Source organism: Cucumis sativus, chromosome 6 (genome assembly GCF_000004075.3).
Source record: "Cucumis sativus cultivar 9930 chromosome 6, Cucumber_9930_V3, whole genome shotgun sequence".
Lineage (NCBI taxonomy): Eukaryota > Viridiplantae > Streptophyta > Magnoliopsida > Cucurbitales > Cucurbitaceae > Cucumis > Cucumis sativus.
This window is the reverse complement of record NC_026660.2, coordinates 20,151,537-20,174,905: the sequence shown is the minus strand read 5'-3', so window position 1 is coordinate 20,174,905 and position 23,369 is coordinate 20,151,537. Positions and strand designations below refer to the sequence as shown.

The 23,369-nt window shown below is 34.2% G+C and overlaps 4 protein-coding genes and 1 long non-coding RNA gene across 7 annotated transcripts; 4 read left to right on the top strand and 1 right to left on the bottom strand.

The window, feature by feature from the left end:
• The first annotated feature begins 995 nt into the window (after positions 1-995).
• On the top strand, positions 996-3,288 carry LOC116404422. The gene is made up of 2 exons (XR_004217271.1): positions 996-1,340; positions 2,718-3,288. It is a non-coding gene; the product is annotated as an uncharacterized LOC116404422 (long non-coding RNA).
• Positions 3,289-4,041: 753 nt separating this feature from the next.
• LOC101217450 (formin-like protein 4) lies at positions 4,042-6,511 on the top strand. Its single transcript, XM_004146742.3, has 2 exons — positions 4,042-5,106; positions 5,192-6,511. Exons 1-2 carry the CDS (start codon positions 4,250-4,252, stop codon positions 6,435-6,437), a joined length of 2,103 nt encoding a protein of 700 aa, XP_004146790.1. The 5' UTR covers positions 4,042-4,249; the 3' UTR covers positions 6,438-6,511.
• A 137-nt stretch (positions 6,512-6,648) lies between these two features.
• On the bottom strand, positions 6,649-9,765 carry LOC101203474 (single-stranded DNA-binding protein WHY1, chloroplastic). The gene is made up of 7 exons (XM_011659181.2): positions 9,418-9,765; positions 9,098-9,210; positions 8,905-8,997; positions 8,324-8,418; positions 7,908-7,981; positions 7,163-7,251; positions 6,649-6,943 (listed from the first exon to the last, which is right to left on the bottom strand). The coding sequence occupies exons 1-7, from the start codon at positions 9,659-9,661 to the stop codon at positions 6,821-6,823; spliced, it is 831 nt and encodes a 276-aa protein (XP_011657483.1). The 5' UTR covers positions 9,662-9,765; the 3' UTR covers positions 6,649-6,820.
• A 1,949-nt stretch (positions 9,766-11,714) lies between these two features.
• On the top strand, positions 11,715-14,953 carry LOC101206395 (putative pentatricopeptide repeat-containing protein At3g49142). Its single transcript, XM_004146696.3, has 2 exons — positions 11,715-12,215; positions 12,469-14,953. The coding sequence occupies exon 2, from the start codon at positions 12,496-12,498 to the stop codon at positions 14,530-14,532; it is 2,037 nt and encodes a 678-aa protein (XP_004146744.1). The 5' UTR covers positions 11,715-12,215; positions 12,469-12,495; the 3' UTR covers positions 14,533-14,953.
• Positions 14,954-15,384: 431 nt separating this feature from the next.
• Positions 15,385-20,520, top strand: LOC101206629 (hypersensitive-induced response protein 1-like). 3 transcript variants are annotated; one of them, XM_011658000.2, is made up of 6 exons: positions 15,385-15,633; positions 18,556-18,757; positions 18,900-19,020; positions 19,568-19,659; positions 19,748-19,844; positions 19,942-20,520. In XM_011658000.2, the coding sequence occupies exons 2-6, from the start codon at positions 18,569-18,571 to the stop codon at positions 20,295-20,297; spliced, it is 855 nt and encodes a 284-aa protein (XP_011656302.1). In that variant the 5' UTR covers positions 15,385-15,633; positions 18,556-18,568; the 3' UTR covers positions 20,298-20,520. The 3 variants fall into 3 exon arrangements, with proteins under 3 accessions (XP_011656302.1, NP_001267649.1, XP_031742345.1); NM_001280720.1 differs by lacking the exon at positions 15,385-15,633 and adding an exon at positions 16,253-16,279 and having other exon boundaries at positions 19,942-20,463; XM_031886485.1 differs by lacking the exon at positions 15,385-15,633 and adding an exon at positions 17,946-18,077.
• Positions 20,521-23,369: the final 2,849 nt, after the last annotated feature.

Sequence of the window (23,369 nt, the reverse complement as noted above, 5' to 3'; positions counted from 1 at the left end):
GCATAAGTTTAAGTTGTTTAATTTTTTGTTTGGTCTGTAAGTAAAGTTTGTAATCAATGGCATTTAGCCTCGACTACCGATTAAAAGTATAAAAAGTGTTTCAAGTTTGTTTATAGTAGTTTTCGCTGCATAAATTTTATTTTGTCTAAGTTGTTTTAGTTGTTAAGAGTTATGGTTAGAGATAATAACAACAATTGGCTTCAGGCCGCGTCTCAGGTCGAGTGAGCAGGTGCTCGGGGCAGGGTGTGACACTCACAACACAACTTGTTTAACCCTACAACATTTGAAATTAATTCTTGCGTAGGTGAACACTATGAATTGGATTCATGATCATTTAGTTAATTAGTTATATTGGTTCAAACTTCAATAATTAATGAAAAGATATGAAATTAAGTGTGTGTTTTTCTTTTTAAGTTTTGTTTGTAAGTTCTTTTTAATTAGAAAGTAGAGCTAACTAGAAAAGTAACATTGTGGAAGGAGAGGATATCCTCTCCACTTTGTCCATCTCTGCCTAGTTATATTAGTATATGTACACATTTCATCTCTTAAGAAAGTATTATGTGAAGATATGATGATCAAATGATATATATATTTTCTTTGAATTTGAAGTTATAAGGAATAAGACTAAAAACCTTTACAAAGGTTAAATCCATGTTAACCATTTAATTTCATTTGAATGTCAAATGAATTCTAATCAAATAGTACAAGCCTTTCTATTTAATTTGATTGCTAAATCAAGAGTTATAACTCAAGAAAAGTTAGTACTTCATCTCATACTGAATTTGTAGATTTTGGTTAATAAGTAATATCTTGGGGAATTGACAAAAATAGGCCAAAAATGGGGTAGAAATAGAGTTTTAGGATTGATTGTAAAAAAGTTGAGATTTAGGATAAATTGGAGGTGAAATGACGAAAATACCCTCTTTTATTTTCCTTCCTCTTTTCTTCTTTTTCCTTTTCTTCTTTTTCCTTTTCTTCTTTTTCCTTTTCTTCAACCCGAAGACATTTTGAACGTAAACCAGAGCATTTGAACTCTCCCGCGTCTGCAGTTACCCCCTTCAACTCTCTCCCGCCTCTGGTGAACGTTTTTCTCTTCCGTCCATTTCTTCTCCACTTCCATCCATTTCTTCTCCACGACTCTCCGCTATATTTTCCGATTTCAACTTGTTCACGGAACGTCTCCATTTCTTCTGGGTCTCTGTTTTACTTTCGACTTCATCTCCGGCGGACGCTTCTCCACTTCCATCCATTTCGATTTCAGGTTTGTTTTCACCGGACCTCTCCATTTCTTATCCACTCCTCTACATTGGCAGTGCCGTATCCATCATCTTTGAAGTCAAGTGAGTAATAAAATCTCAGTTTTTTTTTAGAGTTAGTCTGTTGTAGCTTATTTATTATTACAGTATTCCATCTTGTTTGTTTAAGTTGTCTGTTGAGATGTGAGTTTTTTGTTTTTGGCACATTTTAGAGAAGAAATGCATGTCATATGCACACAGACATAGAGAACCGTGGGAGCCATTCTGTTTTTAGGAAGAAAAACCATTTCCTTTGCAATGTACTGTAATAATAGAAAAACCATACCTTGGAGTTTAGAACTTGAATTCGAACATATATTTGGTATCCCATATAAACTCTGCAAAGTTACCAGTACAATAGATATGTGCTAAACATGCATTCTAAAGATTGTATTCTAAAGACATTATCATAAGCTGCATTGTTGAAAGACCATTTCTTTTGCCTTGAATTTTTCCATCATCTCGCACCTATCAGCACCTATCTCTCACCTTCCAAAATTTTGAGTAGAAGTCCCAATATAAGAGTGTTAACTTCCTAAACCGTTTAGAATGCATGTTTAGCTAGTCTACTAGGTGTTAAGGCTTTAGGGTTAGCAATTGTATTAGACTTAGCAACTTTGCCTTGAAGTTTTCCATCATCTCGCACCTATCAGCACCTATCTCTCACCTTCCAAAATTTTGAGTAGAAGTCCCAATATAAGAGTGTAAACTTCCTAAACCGTTTAGAATGCATGTTTAGCTAGTCTACTAGGTGTTAAGGCCTTAGGATTAGCAATTGTATTAGACTTAGCAACTTTGCCTTGAAGTTTTCCATCATCTCTCACCTATCAGCACCTATCTCTCACCTTCCAAAATTTTGAGTAGAAGTCCCAATATAAGAGTGTTAACTTCTTAAACCGTTTAGAATGCATGTTTAGCTAGTCTACTAGGTGTTAAGGCTATAGGGTTAGCAATTGTATTAGACTTAGCAACTTTGCCTTGAAGTTTTCCATCATCTCTCACCTATCAGCACCTATCTCTCACCTTCCAAAATTTTGAGTAGAAGTCCCAATATAAGAGTGTAAACTTCCTAAACCGTTTAGAATGCATGTTTAGCTAGTCTACTTGGTGTTAAGGCTTTAGGATTAGCAATTTTATTAGACTCACCTTCCAAAATTTTGAGTAGAAGTCCCAATATAAGAGTGTTAACTTCCTAAACCGTTTAGAATGCATGTTTAGCTACTCTACTAGGTGTTAAGGCTTTAGGGTTAGCAATTTTATTAGACTTAGCAACTTTGCCTTGCAGTTTTCCAGCATCTCGCACCTATCAGCACCTATCTCTCACCTTCCAAAATTTTGAGTAGAAGTCCCAAGATGCTAGTGCATCCATGTTTAGTAAGTCTCTTATGCAATTATATTTAATTAGTTTTTTTTTTTATGTAGGTTTCAGTATGGCTTCGACATCAACTAACGGTCCCATGTACAAGATTGACCCTGCTCATCATTTTCAGTCTATAGTAAGTAGTTTATCACATTTAGTAAGCAGGTTGACTATGTTGTCGGATCAAAACAAGACTGTCAAGATCCTTGGGTGAATGTTGATTACATTTACTCTCCATTCAATATCCATGGCAATCATTGGATTCTATTATGCTTGGACTTGGTACGTTGTCAAGTTAAGGTATGGGATTCGCTTCCGTCGCTGACGAGTGCCGAAGATATGAGAAGCATATTAGAGCCAATTCAAGAGATGGTGCCAAATTTGCTCGATGCTACTGGATTCTTTGTTAGGAGAGGCGGATCATCAACACACAAGGAACCTTGGCCACTTGTCATTGTCGACTCCATTCCACTTCAACGCAACAATAGTGATTGTGGTGTATTTACAATTAAGTATTTCGAATATGAAGCTTCTGGTTTAGATGTAGCTACATTATGTCAAGAAAACATGTCATATTTTAGAAAACAATTGGCATTTCAATTATGGACCAACAATCCCATGTATTGACTTTTAGTTCCAACTTTTGAAGGAATTGTATATGTTCCAAACTATGTACATAAATAGTTTTATATAATGGAATGAATACCATTTTTGTTTTTTGGTATGCAATTTTTATTTCATTATCTTGGAAAATTGTAAAGTGTGCAGAACTTTTATATAATGTACAACAATGCAGGTGAGAGCAACATTCTCATGCTCTTAGAATTAGGAAGGCCAATTTATCCCACAATGTATGAAAATGGAGAGAGATGAGAGAAAAATGAAATATTCTTTTTGGAAGTGAGAAAATGGAGAAAATGGTTTTCAAAGGCCAGTGGAGACCATGGGAAGAGCTTGAGAAAGAAATTTCAAGAAAACGAATTAAAGAATGGAAAAGGAAGAAAAAGGAAATTTCGTGAAAATGAAACACCAGAGGGAGGGATGAGAGAAAAATGAAACATTTTTAGAAAGTGAAAAAACGGAGGGAGAAGGAGAAGAGAGGATTCATAAATTGATTTTAGGATATTTTTTAACTTGAGGGTAATATAGACTTTTTCCAACTAATTTGTCCTAAAAGTCATCTTTTTTAAAATTCATCTCAAAACTCTTTAGATCCTTCCAAATTATCCTATTTTTGATAATCTAGTTGCTATGTTACATGGAGAGATATTAAGAATTTTGTTTTGAACTTTTTCTATTGTCTTAAAGAGATCCAACCTCCAACTTCTTGATGCTCAAATAATTTAACCCAGAAATCTATTAGAATATAATAAAATTAACTTTTTAAAAAGAACCCCATGATATATATATTTTTTTCTTTGTTTTTCATTTATAAAGTTGGCCTAATCCATAAAACTGCTCCTCTATCTAAGATTTCAAATTTCTGACTGCAAGACTTAGCACCAAATCCTCTTCAACCAATGACAAAGAAAGTAACAAAAAAAAACAACACAAACTCAATCTCAGTTCTCTTTGCAATTCTTGGAAATCTGCCATGGCTGCAATGCTTTGGCCATCGCCATTTCTTCCAAACTTCATTCTTTGTTTCATTTTCATTCCTCTTTGTTGTTCTCAGTCCATTTCCCCTCAGAATATTGAAACTTCTTATCCTTTTCCATTGCCATTTCATGCCCCACTCACCAACAATACTTCAGACAATCTATCAACCATCTCTCGGCGCCCATCTCCACCACCGCCATCACGTCCACCACCACAACAAGTACAACCGAAGCCGTTAACAAAGAACGTGTCCAAGAAAGCCACCATTATAACGGTGGTGGTTTCAGCTGCAGCGGCTACCCTCCTACTTTCTTTGTGTCTCTTCTTTTACATCCGCAGATGCATTCTTGCAGAACACAAGGAACAACATGATGACAGAAGTTCACAATCACGGGAAGGTCAGGCTTTGATGAGTCAGAAAGAATTTACAAGAATCAAGGGTAACTTTAGTGGGTTCATTCTTGAAGAAAATGGTCTAGATGTGATCTATTGGAAGAACCCTGAAAGGAGAAAGTCGAAGAAAAATGAAGAAGATGAAGATATGGGTTTTGTAAAAGAGGGAGGAACGAACCCAGAGAGAGTCCAAGAAACTCCTTTGCTCATGTCTTCAATAAAAATGGAGGCTCGTGATCACTCTCTCTCTCTTTCACAAACATTGCCATGGCTCCCTCCACCTTCACCAGCGCCTCTGAGGAAACCCCCACCACCGCCACCACCAAAGGCAGTCGTCAATTCGGGACCATCTTCAGCAAGGAATGATCAGACTAGATTGAAGCCATTACATTGGGATAAAGTTAATACAAATGTAGATCATGCAATGGTGTGGGACAAGATTGATGGAGGTTCTTTCAGGTAAATCATAATTGAATTTGGAAGAGATCTCATTTTGAATTAGCTTCCGTGATTTTTCCACTTTGTTCTCATCTTTGTTCTTCAGGTTTAATGGCGACCTTATGGAAGCTCTGTTCGGATATGTAGCCACAAACAAGAAATCGCCACCAAAGCAGAGTGGCAATCATGAGCAAACAGAACCATCAGGCCCCAACAATGGCAGGCGAGAACAAATTTCTATCCTCGATTCCAGAAGATCGAGAAACATTGCAATAATCCTTAAATCCCTGAACATATCTCGGCAAGAACTTCTTGATGCTCTCATGGAAGGGCATGGCCTGAACTCAGACACACTGGAGAAGCTTGTCAAGATCACTCCAAACCAAGAACAACAATCCCAAATCCTCGAATTTGATGGCGACCCATTAAAGCTTGCGGATGCAGAATCTTTCATTTTCCACCTTCTCAAGGCTGTTCCAACAGCCTTCACTCGTCTAAACGCCATGCTTTTCAGATCAAACTTCAAGGCAGAGCTTCTTCGTCTCAAAGACTTTTCACAAATACTTTGTGAGGGTTGCGAAGAGCTAAAGAAAAAAGGGTTATTTACAAAACTATTAGAAGCAACTCTCAAAGCTGGAAACCGATTGAATTCAGGAACAACAAGAGGAGATGCACAAGCTTTCGATCTCAATTCACTCTTAAAACTCTCAGATGTAAAAAGCACAGGCGGGAAAACCACATTGCTTCATTTCGTTGTGGAAGAAGTAATCAAATCCGAAGGGAAAAAACGATTCTCACACACAAATTCAAAAACACCCATATCGGAGAATGAAAGAGAAAACGAATACACAATACTCGGATTATCGGCCATGGAATCACTCACCTCAGAGCTCTCCAACGTCAAGAAAGCATCCACAATCAACTGCGAAGCCTTCGTTGCCAGTTGCCCCAATCTCTTAACCCAAATTTCAGAAATACGAAAGCTTCTATCAAAGGAAGGAGGTGAATATAAGCGGAATATGATGGATTTTGTCAAATCAGCAGAGGAAGAACTTGAGACAGCAAGAAGAGAGCAAAAAAGGGTGATGGAGATTGTGAAGAAGACGAATGAGTACTATGAAACAGGGGATATAGAAAATCCACTACAAATATTTGTAATAGTGAGGAATTTTGTGTGCATGGTCAATCAGGTGTGTATTGAAATAGGTGGGAATTTAAAGGGGAAGAGTAAGATGGGAAATTTGAATGCATGTCTGCCATTGAAAAGCTCTTTGAGCTCGAGGTTTCCATGTTTGGCAGAGCATTTCATGTGTCGTAGTTTTTCAAGCGATTTTACAGATGACAGCTTCTGACTTGGATTCGGCCTTTATTTTGTACTATAAATGAGAATTTATGATGATTTTTAATATTTTACGTCTGCTCCTAATGAAATGTTTATGCATATTATTGATAGACGATTTGTATATCCATTGGTAAAAAAATTTCAAATTAAAATGAACTTTGTTCGACATTATGAATGAAGTTGTTAATAATGATTTAAATTATGAAATGGAGAACTTAGAATGAAAGTAAACTCTGTGGGTGCAATAACTAATATATGTATATGTAGGGTTTAGAGATGTATTAAAAAATACGTGGACCCATAGATTACAAAAGGTGATTAGCTAACTATTTTCATCAGGATAACTGATATAAGCACAATAATCATCTTCAGTCAGCCTAGAAAAAGTAGACACTATCTGTTCCATTCAAAGTCACCTCCATATCTGGGATTGGCGGTATTTCCTCGGCTGCTATCTTCAGGCTTCGTCATGGTGTTTGCAATCGTATGCCAACCCATGAGGTGCGGCAAGATAAACTACAGAATAATGAATTCACCCGTATCAGAAACGTAACCTTAAACATCCAATTTACGAGTTATAATCACACAATTTGGAGGAAAAACAAGGTTGATGTCAACCTCAGTAGATTGTTCTAGTGGTAAAAAATGATTATGGATATAACAAAGGGCTGACAAGGATTGAGTTTCCTAACACCTAAATATTGAGGTGAGAATGTAAACGGGAAAGGACTATACCTTGAAAGCCTCAACAAGTACAGTATACTCTGCTTTGGTGATGGGAATATAAATGCTCTCATCCACGTTGATTAGCTTGTTCTGAACGGCTTGTGCAGCAAAATAGAACAGAAAAGTTAAGGAAGTAAGAAACAGTAGACTTTCTCTAGCATCATTGCTGTTCACAGGATCAATGCTATCCGAAGAAAGAACTTTAAAAAAAAATCAAGTTCCGTTACGTGTAGATTGTTTATTGAACTTTGAAATAAGCAAACTAAAAGGTAAATCTGACTATTTCAGATATCTAATAAAGAATCAGATTCAAGCAGGACAATTAAAATCATAAATCCATTGAATTAGATATAATCAAAGATGATCAATGACTCATTCTAACAATCCAGCTCACACGGCTCCATCTGTACTAAAGATGCACCCCCTCATGAATCATGGATACTAACTTCTCATACACTAACTCTCTCGCTTCTTTTGGAGCACGTGTATTTGATAGGAAGTTTATTAATCCTATTAGAAACCATCGTCATAGTTGAAGATACGAATGGAAGCTTAAGAGGAAAAAACAATGGTGATATTATCAAGGAGTTTGGAAAATAAAATGACACGGGTAAATGAGACACAAATGGTTCCAACTGGTTAAATTCTATTGGAGGTAACACATACGCTCTCTTCAACTGAAGACCCATGAAACAGACTTCAGCATTTACATTTAATGTCAAATGGATGATAAACGGTTCAATACAAGACTTACTGAGATTGAAGAAATGACCAGAACCATCCGGAAGAGGCTCCACTTTTAGTATCTTTCTGACCTTCCCTTCATCACTACAGAACAAATATTTTGCCGTCTCTTGTTATGATAAAATACTATGTTTTCAAACCTGCAAAGCTTTGTTTACAAACAACTTATGACGTAAAAATCATTTTACTTGGCAGCAGGTACATGCAAGAAAGAAGTGGTATTTGGCTACTAAAAGGATCAAGACATCATTGTTTTCAATGTTTAGTGCAACACAATCGTGCAATTCTCAGATATGAGAAAGCATACTTGGGCAGACGATGGTATAGATAATAGATGTTTGTGGTAGCCAAATATGCACAATACACAGACGTGAACATGGCACAACTAGAGGTTTAAATTTTAATTGTACTTGTAAAAAATAATACCTTTTCCCCTTATAGGGGTCGTGAAAAAATTCACAAGCCTCACGTGGGCCAAGGGCAATTAGACTTCCCAATTCTGTCACGGATAATGAGAATACCTATATACAAAACAAAGTGTAATCTAATTCAGTGAGGTATCAAAGAATGATTATAAAAAAACCTAAAAAATTCATCTCTGTGTCTGATTTAGTTTATTCTCATAGTGACATTTTCTTGAGAACAGCTCAAGTTGTTCTGATTTCAAAAACAAATTTAAAAAAAAAAAAGTGATTTCAAATGCGTAATGATCTTAACCTTTACAAGATATCATCCAACTATCGTTCTTACTTCTTACAAATAGTTTGATTTTCGAAAACAGAAAAATGATTGTTGCACACAGCTCCACAAACATGCATTGGTATTTTCAATACCATCTACTCCATCAAGGAAATGATACTACTTTTCCACACCTCTAAGATGCCAAATACGGTGCCTTTGGAATAGTAGTCAGCAACATTAACCTAGAACTTCAGTTTAACTCATTAATTCAAATTTCAGAAGCTTGCATAACAAGAGGAGTTAGATATCAACTCGTATTGAAACACCTGTTTTCTACTCCAATCATATTGACGAACACCAGCTGCAGGGGCAAATTGAAGCATAACCAATCCTTCCCTGGATATTTTGAACGCTCCTGACTGACAAATTTTAAACGATTAATAACTTCAAAAAATTAACTATAGAGAAAAATAGCATATCATGAAGTACAACAAAGCTCAGAATTGAAGTTAAACATACATCTAGAGGTGTAAACTCTGGTGGCCTAGGCTCAACTGTAAGAGCAGCCTTCCCTTTGTATATCGAATGACCAACAAAAAACCTCGGAGGCAATGCAGCAGCAGCAGCAGCAGCTAGTAAAAACCCAAATTATAATACTTCAGAACCAGATAAATAAAAAACAACGAACACAAAATAAATAAAGAACCTAAAAAAAAAACCCCTTGAATTAGGAGAAGCCCTTTGAAAAAGAGAACAAGGTAAAAAAAAACAATTAAGTTCATAGAGGGTCAAACAAAGTGAGAAACAGGAAACAGGAAGTGAAAGAGAGAAGGAAGTACCTCCGGCGCGAGACTGTGGGGAAAGGGAATCGGTGTGAGGGGCCGGTTCGAAGGCCGATTGTTGGTGCTGCTGCGTGTTCCAGGAGTATTGGCATTTTGAAGTAGGTTTGCGTGTAGTAGTGAGAGTGGGGAGTGGGCGAGAGAAGTTGAGAGTACAAAGTCTGGGGTTGGATAAGGTTTCCGGGGAGAGTTCGGGGTTGAATGTGGGAAGAAATGAAGAAGAGAGACATTGAAGACGGAGCATGGTTTAGTGTTCCCGGTGAGGATTGGAGAGAGTCGAACTACTCCAAACCCGTGGCCCTACAAAGTTTATTTCCTTTTGGAAGCACAATTATTTATGAGTATGGTATGGTATGGTAAGGGTATTGGGTATGCCACAACATCTTACCATTCATCATATTGAGATTTGAACTATTTCTATCATAATTCCTTACATTGATGTAAATTGGGTTTGGTTTTGGAACTTGGAAGTGGTTTTCATATTATTTTTGATAAATTTATGTTTCAAGTTATAACAAATCAACCTTTTTAACGTTCAATTTGAATAGGCGGCTTCATTATAAAGAACAAGTGTTATTATCATCCACGTTCGTGAGGAGTTTCCATTATACCCTAAATCTTATAAATTGAACAATCGATAGACCTAATATACATTTGATAAATTATCGATATATATTTGATGCACACCTTAGATATTCTATTATTAAATAACACCCATGGTAATTTTTGAACTATTTTTTAGCATTTATTATGTAAATAGTAAATTGTTTAATTCTTAGGTATATTTTAAAAAATAGCAAAAATGAATCAAAATATCATAATTTTTCAACATAAACATAAATATAAATCTATCTTTATTTATCATAAATAAATTATAATATTTTTAAAAAATTTCTCACTTAAAATAATTTTTAAAATTTTAATAACGTATCTAAACTATATATATATAAGCGTTAAATAAAAAAGGAATAAGTAAAAAAAAAAAAAACGAAAAGATTAAAACCCTTATTGGATAGTGTGGAGACCAAATGCATCTATTCATACAAACTCTACCGATGTGTTTGGGGAGGAAAAATGTTATGGGGGAAAGGTTTATTTTCTCAATCCTTCCTTCCTTATTCCTTAATCATTTCTTATTCTTTCCTGAGTTCAAACTCAATTATTCCTAATGTATAATTATTCAATTTAAGTTTAAATATTTTTAATCTTCTTATTTAAAAAACACACCTTGTTTTTAAGTTATGAATTTGGTACAATTTACCAAATTTGTGTATTAGAATATAAATTTTAAAAAATTAACAATGTAATATTGCTTAACGATTACGTAAAAATTATTGAAAATGGATGTCGTATTTAAGGAAATTACTCCAAATTGTTTTATAAAAACTACAGTGATTTGGTAAATTAAATATATCAAAATTTGTGTATTGGAATTAGAATATGCATTATTAAAAATAATATTAATTTTTGCTCGTACATTTTGTTGCATGTAATTGACTTTCGTTTATAACTCCTTTCCTAAAAACAATTTTGTTATTCGTATATCGTTTCGTTTGATTGAAATTATGATGCAAGTATTTGATTTACATCAATTGTTAAATATATACAATTTGTGTATTGTATTTAGAATATCAATTAAAAAATAAAAGTATAATATAAATTTTAAAAAATTAACAATTTAATGACACGTAACAATTACGTAAAAAAAAAGTTGAAAATGAACGTCGTCTTCAAATAAATTATTTAAAGAAAACTAAGTTAATTTGGTAAATTAAATATATTTAATTTATGTATTAAATTTAGAATACAAATTAAAAGATAATAATTTATTAGCACTAAAAGCTTGCATAAAAAACGTTGAAAATGCACAAAGTATTTAAGAAACTAATGTAACTTATTTTACAAAAATATAACAGTTTGATAAATTAAATATATGAATACTTGTGTATTAAATCTACAATATAAACTTTTTAAAAATAATAATAATAAATAATTTTCATAATTCTTTCCACATAATCCTTCGTCCAAACAAATATTATCATAACATACCTATTATAATTATTATTCTAAACACATATTATCGTAACACTATTATTCATAATATTTTCCTCAAACACATACTATCATAATACCATTATTTATAATATTTCTTCCAAACACATATTATCATAACATTATTAATAATAATTTTCTTCCAAACACATATTATCATGACATTATTAATAATAAATTTTTTCCAACCACATTTCATTAACTCTTTCCTCTTCCCAAACGCTCCTACAGGAAAAAAAAAAAAAGGAAAATATAATCTAATACCAAAGAAAGAACTACTGAATCAAAGTAAACCGTCTGAGAACCGACCGATCCGGATTGTAACCTTAGGTTGAAGCGAAAATACACCTTCGTAAAGAAATCTCTCGAACAAGGAAGTCCCAGACGGTGTTCCAACACCGGGCGCGGCAGTTGAGACGGCAACCGGCCTCGCTAGTTGTCCTCGGCTCACCAGCTTCAGGCACTGAAGTCTCCAGACACTATCGGAGGACCATTTCTCAACTGACGGCGATGGTTTGCAGACGGACGGCGAATGAAAACCCCGATTCTTTGAAACTGTGGACGCAACGAATTGTGCGAGAGGTGGGTGCGGTTCTGCGAGTGATCAATATGTCGGAATCGTTAAAGTACCACACCGGAAGTAGGGTGCGCTACTTTAGACGGCGGCTAGAGTACCGGCGACGGCAATGGTAGCAGCGAGCAGCTTGGGTTCTGCACTGCAAGAAAAATTATCGTTTCTCCTCAAGGTTAGATCTACCGCTCTGATACTATTTTAGTTTAGATGGAATTACAATATGTTTGTATTATAGTAATTCAATCAGAAGATATGTAGTCTTGAAATAGGAGAAAGGTTGAATATTTACACGCAGGAAAACAATATGTTATATTTTCATTGATAATACAAGTCTTTGATTATTGTAAATGTAGTATAGTTTAAGATGAGAAACTAGCATGATCACATTGATAAATTAATTCACACGTCCTAACTCCACTTTTCAGGTACTGTTATGTTAGTACATATTGTCCATGAAGGCAATAATTTTTTGTACTCGACAAATCTTAAATTCCAATAAGTTTCGAGGCATCGTTTCTTCGACCCGCATACGTTTTGACCGTTTAAAAGTTGAAGTCTTTTCTAAAGAAGCGTGTGAGGTAATATTGGACCAATATCCTGGCATCAAAACATTGAATAAACTCCACTCCAAGATTGTTATTAATGAACATCTACGGATTGACCCAACTCTTGCTATTAAGCTTATGAGAGCTTACTCTGCTCAAGGGGAAACAAGTGTAGCTCGTTACATCTTTGATAGAAGTCTTGAAAAGAATGTTGTGTTTTTTAATGTCATGATTAGAAGTTATGTGAACAACAACTTGTATGTTGAAGCTCTTTCCATTTTTCAAGTCATGTTAAGCTGTGCTTTTAATCCTGATCATTACACATTCCCTTGCGTTTTGAAGGCATGTTCTGGATTGGATAATTTGAGGGTAGGGTTGCAAGTTCATGATGCAATAGTGAAAGTTGGTCTTGACACAAACTTATTTATTGGTAATGCTTTAGTAGCCATGTATGGTAAATGCGGTTGTTTAAGGGAGGCTCGAAAAGTCCTTGATCAAATGCCATATAGAGATGTAGTTTCTTGGAATTCAATGGTTGCAGGGTACGCACAAAGTGGGCAATTTGATGATGCATTGGAAATTTGCAAGGAAATGGATTCTCTAAATCTAAATCATGATGCAGGTACAATGGCTAGCCTTTCGCCTGTTGTGTGTTATACATCATTGGAAAATGTTCAGTATATTCATAACATGTTTGAGAGGATGACTAAGAAGAATTTAATTTCATGGAACGTGATGATAGCAATATATGTGAATAATTCTATGCCAAATGAAGCCGTTAGTTTATTTTTGCAAATGGAGGAATGTGGGATGAAACCAGATGCAGTTACAATTGCAAGCCTTCTTCCTGCTTGTGGGGACCTTTCAGCCCTATTTCTTGGAAGGCGTCTACATAAATATATTGAGAAGGGCAATCTTCGGCCGAATTTATTACTTGAGAATGCATTACTTGACATGTATGCTAAGTGTGGATGTTTAGAAGAAGCTAGAGATGTATTTGATAAAATGAGATTGCGAGATGTTGTGTCATGGACATCAATGATGTCTGCATATGGAAGAAGTGGTCAAGGCTATGATGCAGTGGCACTATTTGCAAAAATGCTAGACTCAGGTCAAAATCCGGACTCCATTGCTTTTGTTTCTGTACTCTCTGCTTGTAGTCATACAGGATTGTTGGACCAGGGGCGTCATTACTTTCGTATGATGACAGAACAATATGGGATAGTTCCTAGGATAGAACACTTTGCTTGCATGGTAGATCTATTCGGACGAGCTGGTGAAGTCGAAGAAGCATATAGTTTCATCAAACAGATGCCAATGGAGCCAAATGAAAGAGTGTGGGGTGCACTTTTGAGTGCTTGTCGAGTGCACTCAAAGATGGATATTGGACTTGTAGCTGCTGATCTTCTTTTCCAATTGGCCCCTAAGCAATCGGGCTACTATGTTTTGTTATCTAACATTTATGCAAAGGCTGGTATGTGGAAAGATGTAATGAATGTTCGATATGCAATGAAGAAGATAGGAATTAAGAAAGTGCCGGGCATTAGTAATGTTGAACTTAATGGTCAAGTTCATACATTTCTTGCTGGTGATCAATATCATCCACAAGCCAAGAACATATATGGAGAATTGGATGTGTTAGTTGGGAAAATGAAGGAGTTAGGTTACATTCCTCAAACTGAGTCTGCTCTCCATGATGTGGAGGTCGAGGATAAAGAATGTCATCTAGCTATTCATAGTGAAAAGTTGGCCATTGTTTTCGCTATCTTAAACACAAAACAAGGTACACCAATTCGAATTACAAAGAACCTTCGTGTTTGTGGGGATTGCCATATTGCTATTAAACTTATATCCAAAATAGTGTCACGCAACATTATTGTTAGAGATTGCAATCGTTTTCACCATTTCAGTAATGGAATATGCTCATGTGGAGATTACTGGTAAGCCTCCTAGATGTTTAAGTATTGAAAGAGATCATTTGGGAAAGGGACAAAGCTTGTGTTGTCACCATCATCGTTGCCTTTGAAGCTTTAGGTGATATAATTTTCTTCTTTGATTATTTATTCTCATGGTTTCCATTTTCATTATTAGTGTGAACTGCGAGAATTTATATACTTAATTCGATCTTCCTGCACTGTATTGGGTGCTTCTATTTTCTTCTTCTGAAAGAGATAGAGATGCTTTAAGAGTTTGGTGCTTCATCAACAAGAGGAGAGGGCATTTTGCCCATAAACTTTGTTTAGGACAAGTTTTATAACATTTAAATTATTTGAAGAACTTAATGTATAATAACATTAATACAATTGTTCGTTGCCTTTTGGGAATAATTTTTGAACTTATCAAGCTTGTGGTTTGATTTTCTTCCTATCCTTTTGTAATTTCATACTTTCCATGGGTATGTATGCAAAACGTAACTATATAAACCATGAAAAATGCAACCAAGGAGATCAATATTTTTGCTTCCAACCTAAGTATTTGATATTGCAACAATGCAACTCTATCAATATCAATATACAAATCTATCAATATCAATATACAAATCAAAGTTGGTAATTGGTAGACAACCAATTTCACATGGACTAATTAATGAAAACTCCTCTTATACCAAATTAATTAATTTTTTTATATAAAAAAAGAATATTAGAATAATATGTATAGTTGATGGGATTATTACTATTAATTTATTGAAGAAAAGAGTGTTTGGGTTTAGGCAATAACATTGGAAACCATATTTAGAATATTCGAAGCAGAAACGGTGTTATCTATTTCTCAACATTCCTTTTCTAAAAAAAAGAAAAGAAATTGGAAGGAACATTGAAAAGTCCAAACTCAAACGCGCAAACGAAATCAACCATTTTCTCTGCCCAACGGATTTAACCAAAACTATAATCGGCGCGGTAAATTACAGAAAGCCAAAGCTCGTCGTTTTCTCCTTGTTTCTTCGACGCAATCACTTCTCTCTTTCCGTCTTTCCTTCTATTTCATAAGGATCTATTTAAAGTTTCTTCGTGTTCATCTTTTGATTTTCTGCTCACCATTTGCCAGGTAACTGTTAACAACTTTCCTATTTCCTTTCAATTTTTGCTTCCACTAGGGGTTTCTTCAATTTTTTCCCATGATTAAGAATTTGGGTTATGTTCATTTTGTGTTTTGAGTCACTGGTATTAGTTTATTTGAGTATGGGTACGGTGTTTTGAGCTTACTTGTAGAACAATTGATGGTGGGGGGCGGAGGGCTTTATTTTTTGTGCATGATTTGAAGTGAAATCTTGAAACTTCCTTTCTTTTTCCCATTGTATTATGAATTCATAAGCCTATGTGTGAAATTCTTTATTATCAATTTGGGAAAACCTGTGACGCTTACTTTTCTTATGCTCTTGACTTTACTCAGTTGCTTGACCTGTTCAAAGGAACCAACAAGTGGTTTACCTCTACCTTATGGCTTATCTTCTAATTTCTATCGATCATTTACTGTAGTGGGACCAATATTTGACAACTATCATCTTTTATCCAAATAAAAAATACGAAGTATTCATTGGAATCATTAGATAAATTGTTAAAAATATCTTTAGTTGACTTATCTTTTGCTGATTCAATTATATCAACTCCTTATAACTGCGGCAAAGGGTTGTTCCAGACCTAAATTTTGATTTCTTCGATTTTTTCTTTTCTGGAATCAACAGTAATTTTTGGTGAGTGTTGCTCCAATCCTTTGTACCGTTTCCTGTTGTTAACTGTGTTTGTTGACTTGTGTGCCGTTTCATGTTTCAATTAGAATTTTCTTGTTTTTGATTGCAAAAGGAGGTTCTTGAATCCGTATGGACTATTTTTTAATCTAATTCAATGTTACAATTTGTTGTTGTTTTATGTGTTTTAGTTATGAAGTCATTCCATTCTATACCAAATCTAAATATTTTCCTATTTATTCTAGAGTTGTGGATTCTAGGGTGTTTATAGGGAATATTATTCCTTGTTATGTTCATCAATCAATCGGTGACATGTCTAGACTTCTGCTGGGTTCTTTTTGTAATGGCGTAGGATATAATAGCTAACATTTTAGCTAGTTGGGCTTTATCTGCTGGCTTCTCTCTTTGAGATGAGGCCTCTTATTCATCAGTATACGACTATAACATGAATATTATCTTATGATCATCTAATTTAAAACATGCTTTGCGTTTTCTTTTTCCTTTCCTGATGAGGTTTTTACTTGTTTTCTGTAGATTGGTTTCTGGTTTCAGTCTTCTTTAATAGTTTAGCATTTGATACCCTTTTTTAAAAAAAAAAAAAAAAAAAAAAAGTTTCTAAATAAATATTAAAACTACCCAAATTTTGAAGTGAAAGTGTTGATCTTTTAAGAGAGGTAAGGATTATTTGAATTTTAGATCCAATTATTTGTCATCTAAATGACTTTACTTGAACAAGGTCAACTCTATAGGTCGTACAACTGCTCTAAAGCTAAACATTCATCTTCCTCATACCAGAGAAAATAAGCCATGTTGAGATTTTTGAACTGTAAGACTAACTTCAAGCATGTATAAGATTGATGCACTTGTATAAGTTTGTTTGCAGAAATGAGGATTTTTAAACAACCATTTTATTTCCTAAAAATAACTAGAAAACATACTGAGGTGTGTTGCTGCGTACATCTTGCTTCTTTGAAGCAAGGCACTTAAGTTGCTTATTGCCTAGAGCTACAATATTTGTTCCTTATACTTAAGGTTTTTGAAACAGCCTCAAGTTGAAGGCTAATTTAGATAGAACTAAAGCTTTTGGCACAGATAACAAGGGGGAAACATTAAAGAACCTGGCCGATAATTTAGGATGGCCACGGCACAAGTGAATGGAAGTGGTGTCTTAGTGGAAAAATAGGAAAAATAGGAAAATATATGATCTGAGGGAGAGTTTGAAGATGAAGAAACATGGAATTATACAAAGGAGGAAAAAAAAAATCATAGGTTTATCTGGTGTTGGCAGCCTTTCTGTCATACTTTATGGCCATTTCGTCTTTTGCCTTCGAGCAAGGGAGCTTGGAGGATTGCGATATACATTAGTGAGACTGAATATTTCAGCGTGTGTGGTAGTGGCAATGTGGCTCTCCAGGTTAAACGGATTTGGAGGCTTTGCAAGGGCAGATTGAGCTTTACTGTTAATTGGTGGGAGGCAGATATGAAAGTGGCCTCTCCAGAAAGGAGGGAAAATGTGATGAGGAATGAAGTTTTCCCAGTTTATGGTGGTCAATTTCCAATGTCAGACAATTAGTTGAGATGTTTTCAGCTTTGAGGCTAGGCTTTAGGATAGCAATATCCTTTTGGGAAATCAGTGCATTGAGCGTTAGCCTATGAGAAATTTTTTTTACAGAATTTTCAGAATGGAAACGGGACAAAGAAGGTTGCTCAAAGGATTTTAGGATGAATTAAATTCATGGAACTTGCCTACAGGACTTGCTTGGAAAGCTGATAGATTTGAGACCGAGGATAGAGAGCAAAGAAAGTATGGTAACTTCTCAATTGGATCACTTATTAGAAATTAACGGAAAAGAAAAATATTTGAAAAGAAAAATAAAGAAAATTGGTGTGGAAAGAGGCTTCAACGAAAGTGAGTTTGCTTATGGACTTTCTGTTTTGAAGCTCTTAATGAAACAGAGAAGATGTAGAAAAAGTGACTGAACTTTGAGCTATCTAAGTTGGTGATTTGTGGTGTTTTCAAAGGGCAAGCAATGACTTCTATCAGATTTATAGACATTAAACGTTTTATAAATTATATAATATATTGTAAGAAGTTATAACATACTTCATTTATTGTGTCCTGAGCGTCAAAAGAAGTATTGTAATTATTTGTTAACTTTCACACATGAATGATTTTAATTAAATGGCAGCCATATTTTCTTGAACGAGATAGTTGAAAATGATTTTTTTTGCTATTAGTTTGTTCTTCGTTTGACAATCATGTACTTCTCTTGTTTGAACAGTTGATAACTCAGAATGGGTCAAGCCCTTGGTTGCATTCAAGTCGACCAGTCAACTGTAGCTATCAGAGAAACATTTGGGAGATTTGACGATGTGCTTCAACCTGGTTGCCATTGTCTACCATGGTGCCTTGGGAGCCAGATAGCTGGTCATCTTTCTTTACGTCTCCAGCAGCTTGATGTTCGATGTGAGACAAAGACAAAGGTTTGTTTCTGCAATTCATTAACAATTGATTGTCTTATTTCTAGAAGAGGAAATAAGAAGCACCTTCAGCTAGAGATTCAGAGCAAAGAAGGTTTATAAGTTACCATTCTTAATGTTAATTTATTGTCTGGTTTTTCTTCAGGACAATGTTTTTGTCACTGTCGTTGCCTCTATTCAATACCGAGCCCTAGCAGACAAGGCTTCAGATGCTTTTTATAAGCTTAGTAATACAAGAGAACAGATCCAGGCATATGTTTTTGATGGTATACTTTGAAGTTCTTTTGTTCAATACTTTAGTCGGAATTTAATTTCATGTGGTTTTTATTGTGATGGTTCCCCTTTCCCCCACCTACTACAGCTTGATGAGTAGTACTCTAGTACTGCCAGAAAACATTTTCCTTTGGGTGCAATATCTGACCAATGGGATGGAATAGATAATAATTTTCCAGGGAATGAAATTCTAATTAGCATCTCTAATAGCAATCAATCTTCAGTTTACTGTATCTTGTTAGGAAACTTTGATAGGCACATCAGCCATTTGTTATTGCTCTATCTTGTTAAGAAGATTTAAGGCTTGCATTTTTTTTCCAAAGAATTTTTTAAGACAATATCTTATATTCTATTTTAAGCCATTTTTTGAAATCTTAGAGGCCAATTTGGAGTTGGGCTAATCTTTCAAAAACGTTATTAAACTATGATTGAGAAGATATGGCACCAAGTTTTTATTTAAACTCTTGTCATTAAAATCCACCCTAATTTGGTTTGTTGAGCTGTAACTAAAGTAGATGTTGCATCGTTTTGTTGTTTTAGTTATTAGGGCAAGTGTTCCAAAGTTGGACCTAGATTCTACTTTTGAACAGAAGAATGATATTGCAAAGGCGGTCGAAGACGAGCTGGAGAAGGTACTTTGTTTCTCTTTCTCTTTTCATGATTCATAATTAACCAACTTAAGAATGTAAATCTAATCTTTGTGGTGTTTTGGTCATGTAGGCCATGTCGGCTTATGGATACGAGATAGTTCAAACTCTAATTGTGGACATTGAGCCAGATGAGCATGTAAAGCGAGCAATGAATGAAATAAATGCAGGTAATGAAATACTACCCAATTAGTGATAAATGCTTGTTTGTTAGCCTTGGTTACTACAAATGCAAATATTTTGAGTTCTGGGTGATTGTATAAACAGCTGCAAGACTGAGAGTTGCTGCAACTGAGAAAGCTGAGGCAGAGAAGATATTGCAGATTAAGAGAGCTGAAGGAGATGCCGAATCCAAGTATCTGGCCGGGCTTGGTATTGCACGGCAGCGTCAAGCCATTGTCGATGGGCTCAGAGACAGTGTACTAGCATTTGCTGAAAACGTCCCTGGAACGACATCTAAGGATGTCATGGACATGGTTCTTGTGACTCAATACTTCGACACGATGAAGGAGATTGGAGCGTCATCAAAGTCTAATTCTGTGTTCATCCCACATGGACCTGGTGCAGTTAAAGATATTGCTTCACAGATCAGGGATGGTCTTCTCCAAGCAAGCCAAACTTAGTAGATGGGTCAAGATTGAAGATACTTGTGAAGATGGTATATTAAGTGTGTAGAATATGATATTTATTTGTGTATGGGTTTGGTTGTTTTGTTTAATTTGCAAATCTGTTCTATGTTATGACTTACACGTATAGTTGTCCTTTTAAATTAATAGTGCTTTAAATAAATAGTCACTCTCTCTCAATCAAGTAATATGAATAAAAAAGAGGACGTGGTTTCATTAATAACTAAAATTAATTTTCTACGAGTTTTCTTGACAATCAAATATTGTAGGGCTATATCAAATATCGTAGGGATATCTTGTGAGATTAGTTAAGGTAAGTAGTCTAGATATTACGGCAGAAAGCAAAAGAAATAGATAGGAATGAAGGTTTCACACTTGAAACTTTGAAACAAAGAAATAGATAGGAATGAAGTGTGTGAAACTTTGAAACTTTATAGATAGAGATGAAAGGTTTCACACTTAAAATTTGATTTGGACTGAATGGTCACGTATTATTGGAGCATTAAGTTCTTAATAAGGAAACCAATGTTATATTTTAAATGAATTTTGAAAAAACTATTGATGGAAGTATGTAATATTTAAAATTCTAAAGTTGTAAAATATAGAGAAGATGATTATTATAATTGGTTAACATGGCACGTGAGTAGCTCTTACTTCATCATCACCAACATATGAGGTCATAGAAAGGGGAAGGAGAAGGAAGAAGCCAAAAATGAAAGGAAATAGTGACAAAAAAACCAAAGTGGGAGAGATTTTAGAAAACGGAGTTATATAAGTTGGAGAAAACACCGACCGAACCGAATAATAATAATATCGTCAAAACACGGCCACATGATCATTCCCCCCAAAACCGAAAACTCACACATTAATAAAAATCGGTGGTTGTCAATTTTCACTCACATTCCCTTTCCACACCTCTTTTCTCTTTTCTATGCAATCAATTAAATGAACCAATTACTAATTTTTCACCAATTTCTTAATTCCCATTTCCTTCCAAAATATTAAAATTAAATTTAACATTTTTATTTTCCTACATTTTTTTCATTATATATGCACATATATATATATATATGGTGTGTCCCCTCTTAATTAATTTTTATATCCCTTCTTAAAGAGCCTCTTGTTGTGTTGTGAATGTTACCACGTTCTTCCCCTGCCTTTTGTCTCCTAAATTATGGTAATTCTATGGCCCTCTCTTTGTTTTTCTCTATGTCTTTTCTGAATTATTCTTTCTATATCTGTGGATACGTACCAAACACGAATTGGATAAAAATATAATGTAGTTTGTTGATATTTAACGTCCTAATTTTAATTAAGAAGAAAATTACATGAATGATCCAAAATCATACCTGAATGAAAAGAGATACTTAAATATATATGGTTAACAAAGACAAAAAAACAAATTGCACGTTCTCTTTTTCGTGGTTAAATTACACACTATAATCTAATTGAAAATGTTATATGGTGAAAAAATGTGGTTTACAATTGATATATTCCACATCATGCCGTTTGTAACAAAAATGTGGAATAATAATGTAGACAATAATTGGAGGTTTAAATATGTCATATGCAAACAAAAGGTTACCATATTGAAAAACATGACACTTTAAAATCTATACCCACATTCATTAAAATATCATCTTATATCTAAACAAAAAATGTGAGGATATATATTACTTTCACATTTAGCGAAATAAACGCAAACAATTATTAATTAATTAATATAATATAATTTTACTTTTTATTAGTTATAGATGACAATAAATCACTATAGACTATTACTATCGGTGTCACGATAGACACATATAGACTACTATTAATATTTTGTTATATTTATAAATATTTTTTTCATAGTTGAACTCTCGTACTAGACTTGAGGGTAGACGTGTTCAATTTTCCTACAAGAATGAACGCCTCTCTTCTAAACTGGATAGGGATAGATCTCATTTTATAGTTTGATTGTTTATCGGTCATATCTATTGTATAAGTAAATAATTTGATTTATATTTATTTATTTATACTAAAAAGTTAGATTAGTTTTTTATTTATTCTTGAGATTCAAATTAATTGATATGTAAAACTAACCATATTTAAAAATAAGTGATATTGTTAATTATTTAACTAAGATTTGTCCACATTAGTGATTTAAAACAAGGTGCATGCACGTTTTTTTTTTTTTTTGACTAAGTCAAATGAATTTCAAAGCAAGCATGTTTTAACAATTTCATGTTGAACGACGTACTATTAATATTTTTAAGTAGCATGTGAGTTTGTTAATGTAGAACGACGTATTATTAATATTTTTAAGTAGCATGTGAGTTAGAACAAAAACATGTCGAAAGAATTCGTGTTCAGAATTTCGTGTTGGGTGGCTTTTGTTGAACTAAAATATTCTATTGTAGCAAATTAAGTCTAGTAATTTTATAGATTCTTTTTTGTTTTGCGTTTTCTATTCATCTTTATTTTTGTTGAATTTTTAAGAAAACCTAATGTATCTCTCTCAATTTTTACCTTTGGTCTCTAAATTTAATCTCTTTTTTATATTTTAAACTATAAAAACTTTTTAAATAAACGTATATTTTAGACGCTGAATTTTTAAAAAGAGTATATTTTAGTCAATTCTGATAAAATTTCATTAACTTTTAACAAATTGATGAGGCGACTTCTATATTTGGATGACTGGGTTGTCAAATAAAATAATCACTCTTTAAAATCAAGAATTTTAATCTTTATTAGAGAGAGGCCTAATGACAACTTGATGTTTTATGCAAAATTCAAAACGTCACGTTTGCCTTCACGATTTTGCATCACCAATAATCTCTTAGCCCTATGATGTGTTTTATGTCGTGTCCTAATGACCAATGACAATCTATATTGTCTAGGCTTTTAGCTGGTCGTATATATTGTTTTGTGAGTTTCCCCTTAATCTCAACCTTATAGCATCAAGATTCAACTAGCATGCTAACTCAAATGACCAAATTTAATATAATTAGTTCAACAAACAAAATAGAAAGTGTGGTAGATGCAATGTGATATGTAATGTGGTTGTATTATTGGGCTTAAACCATA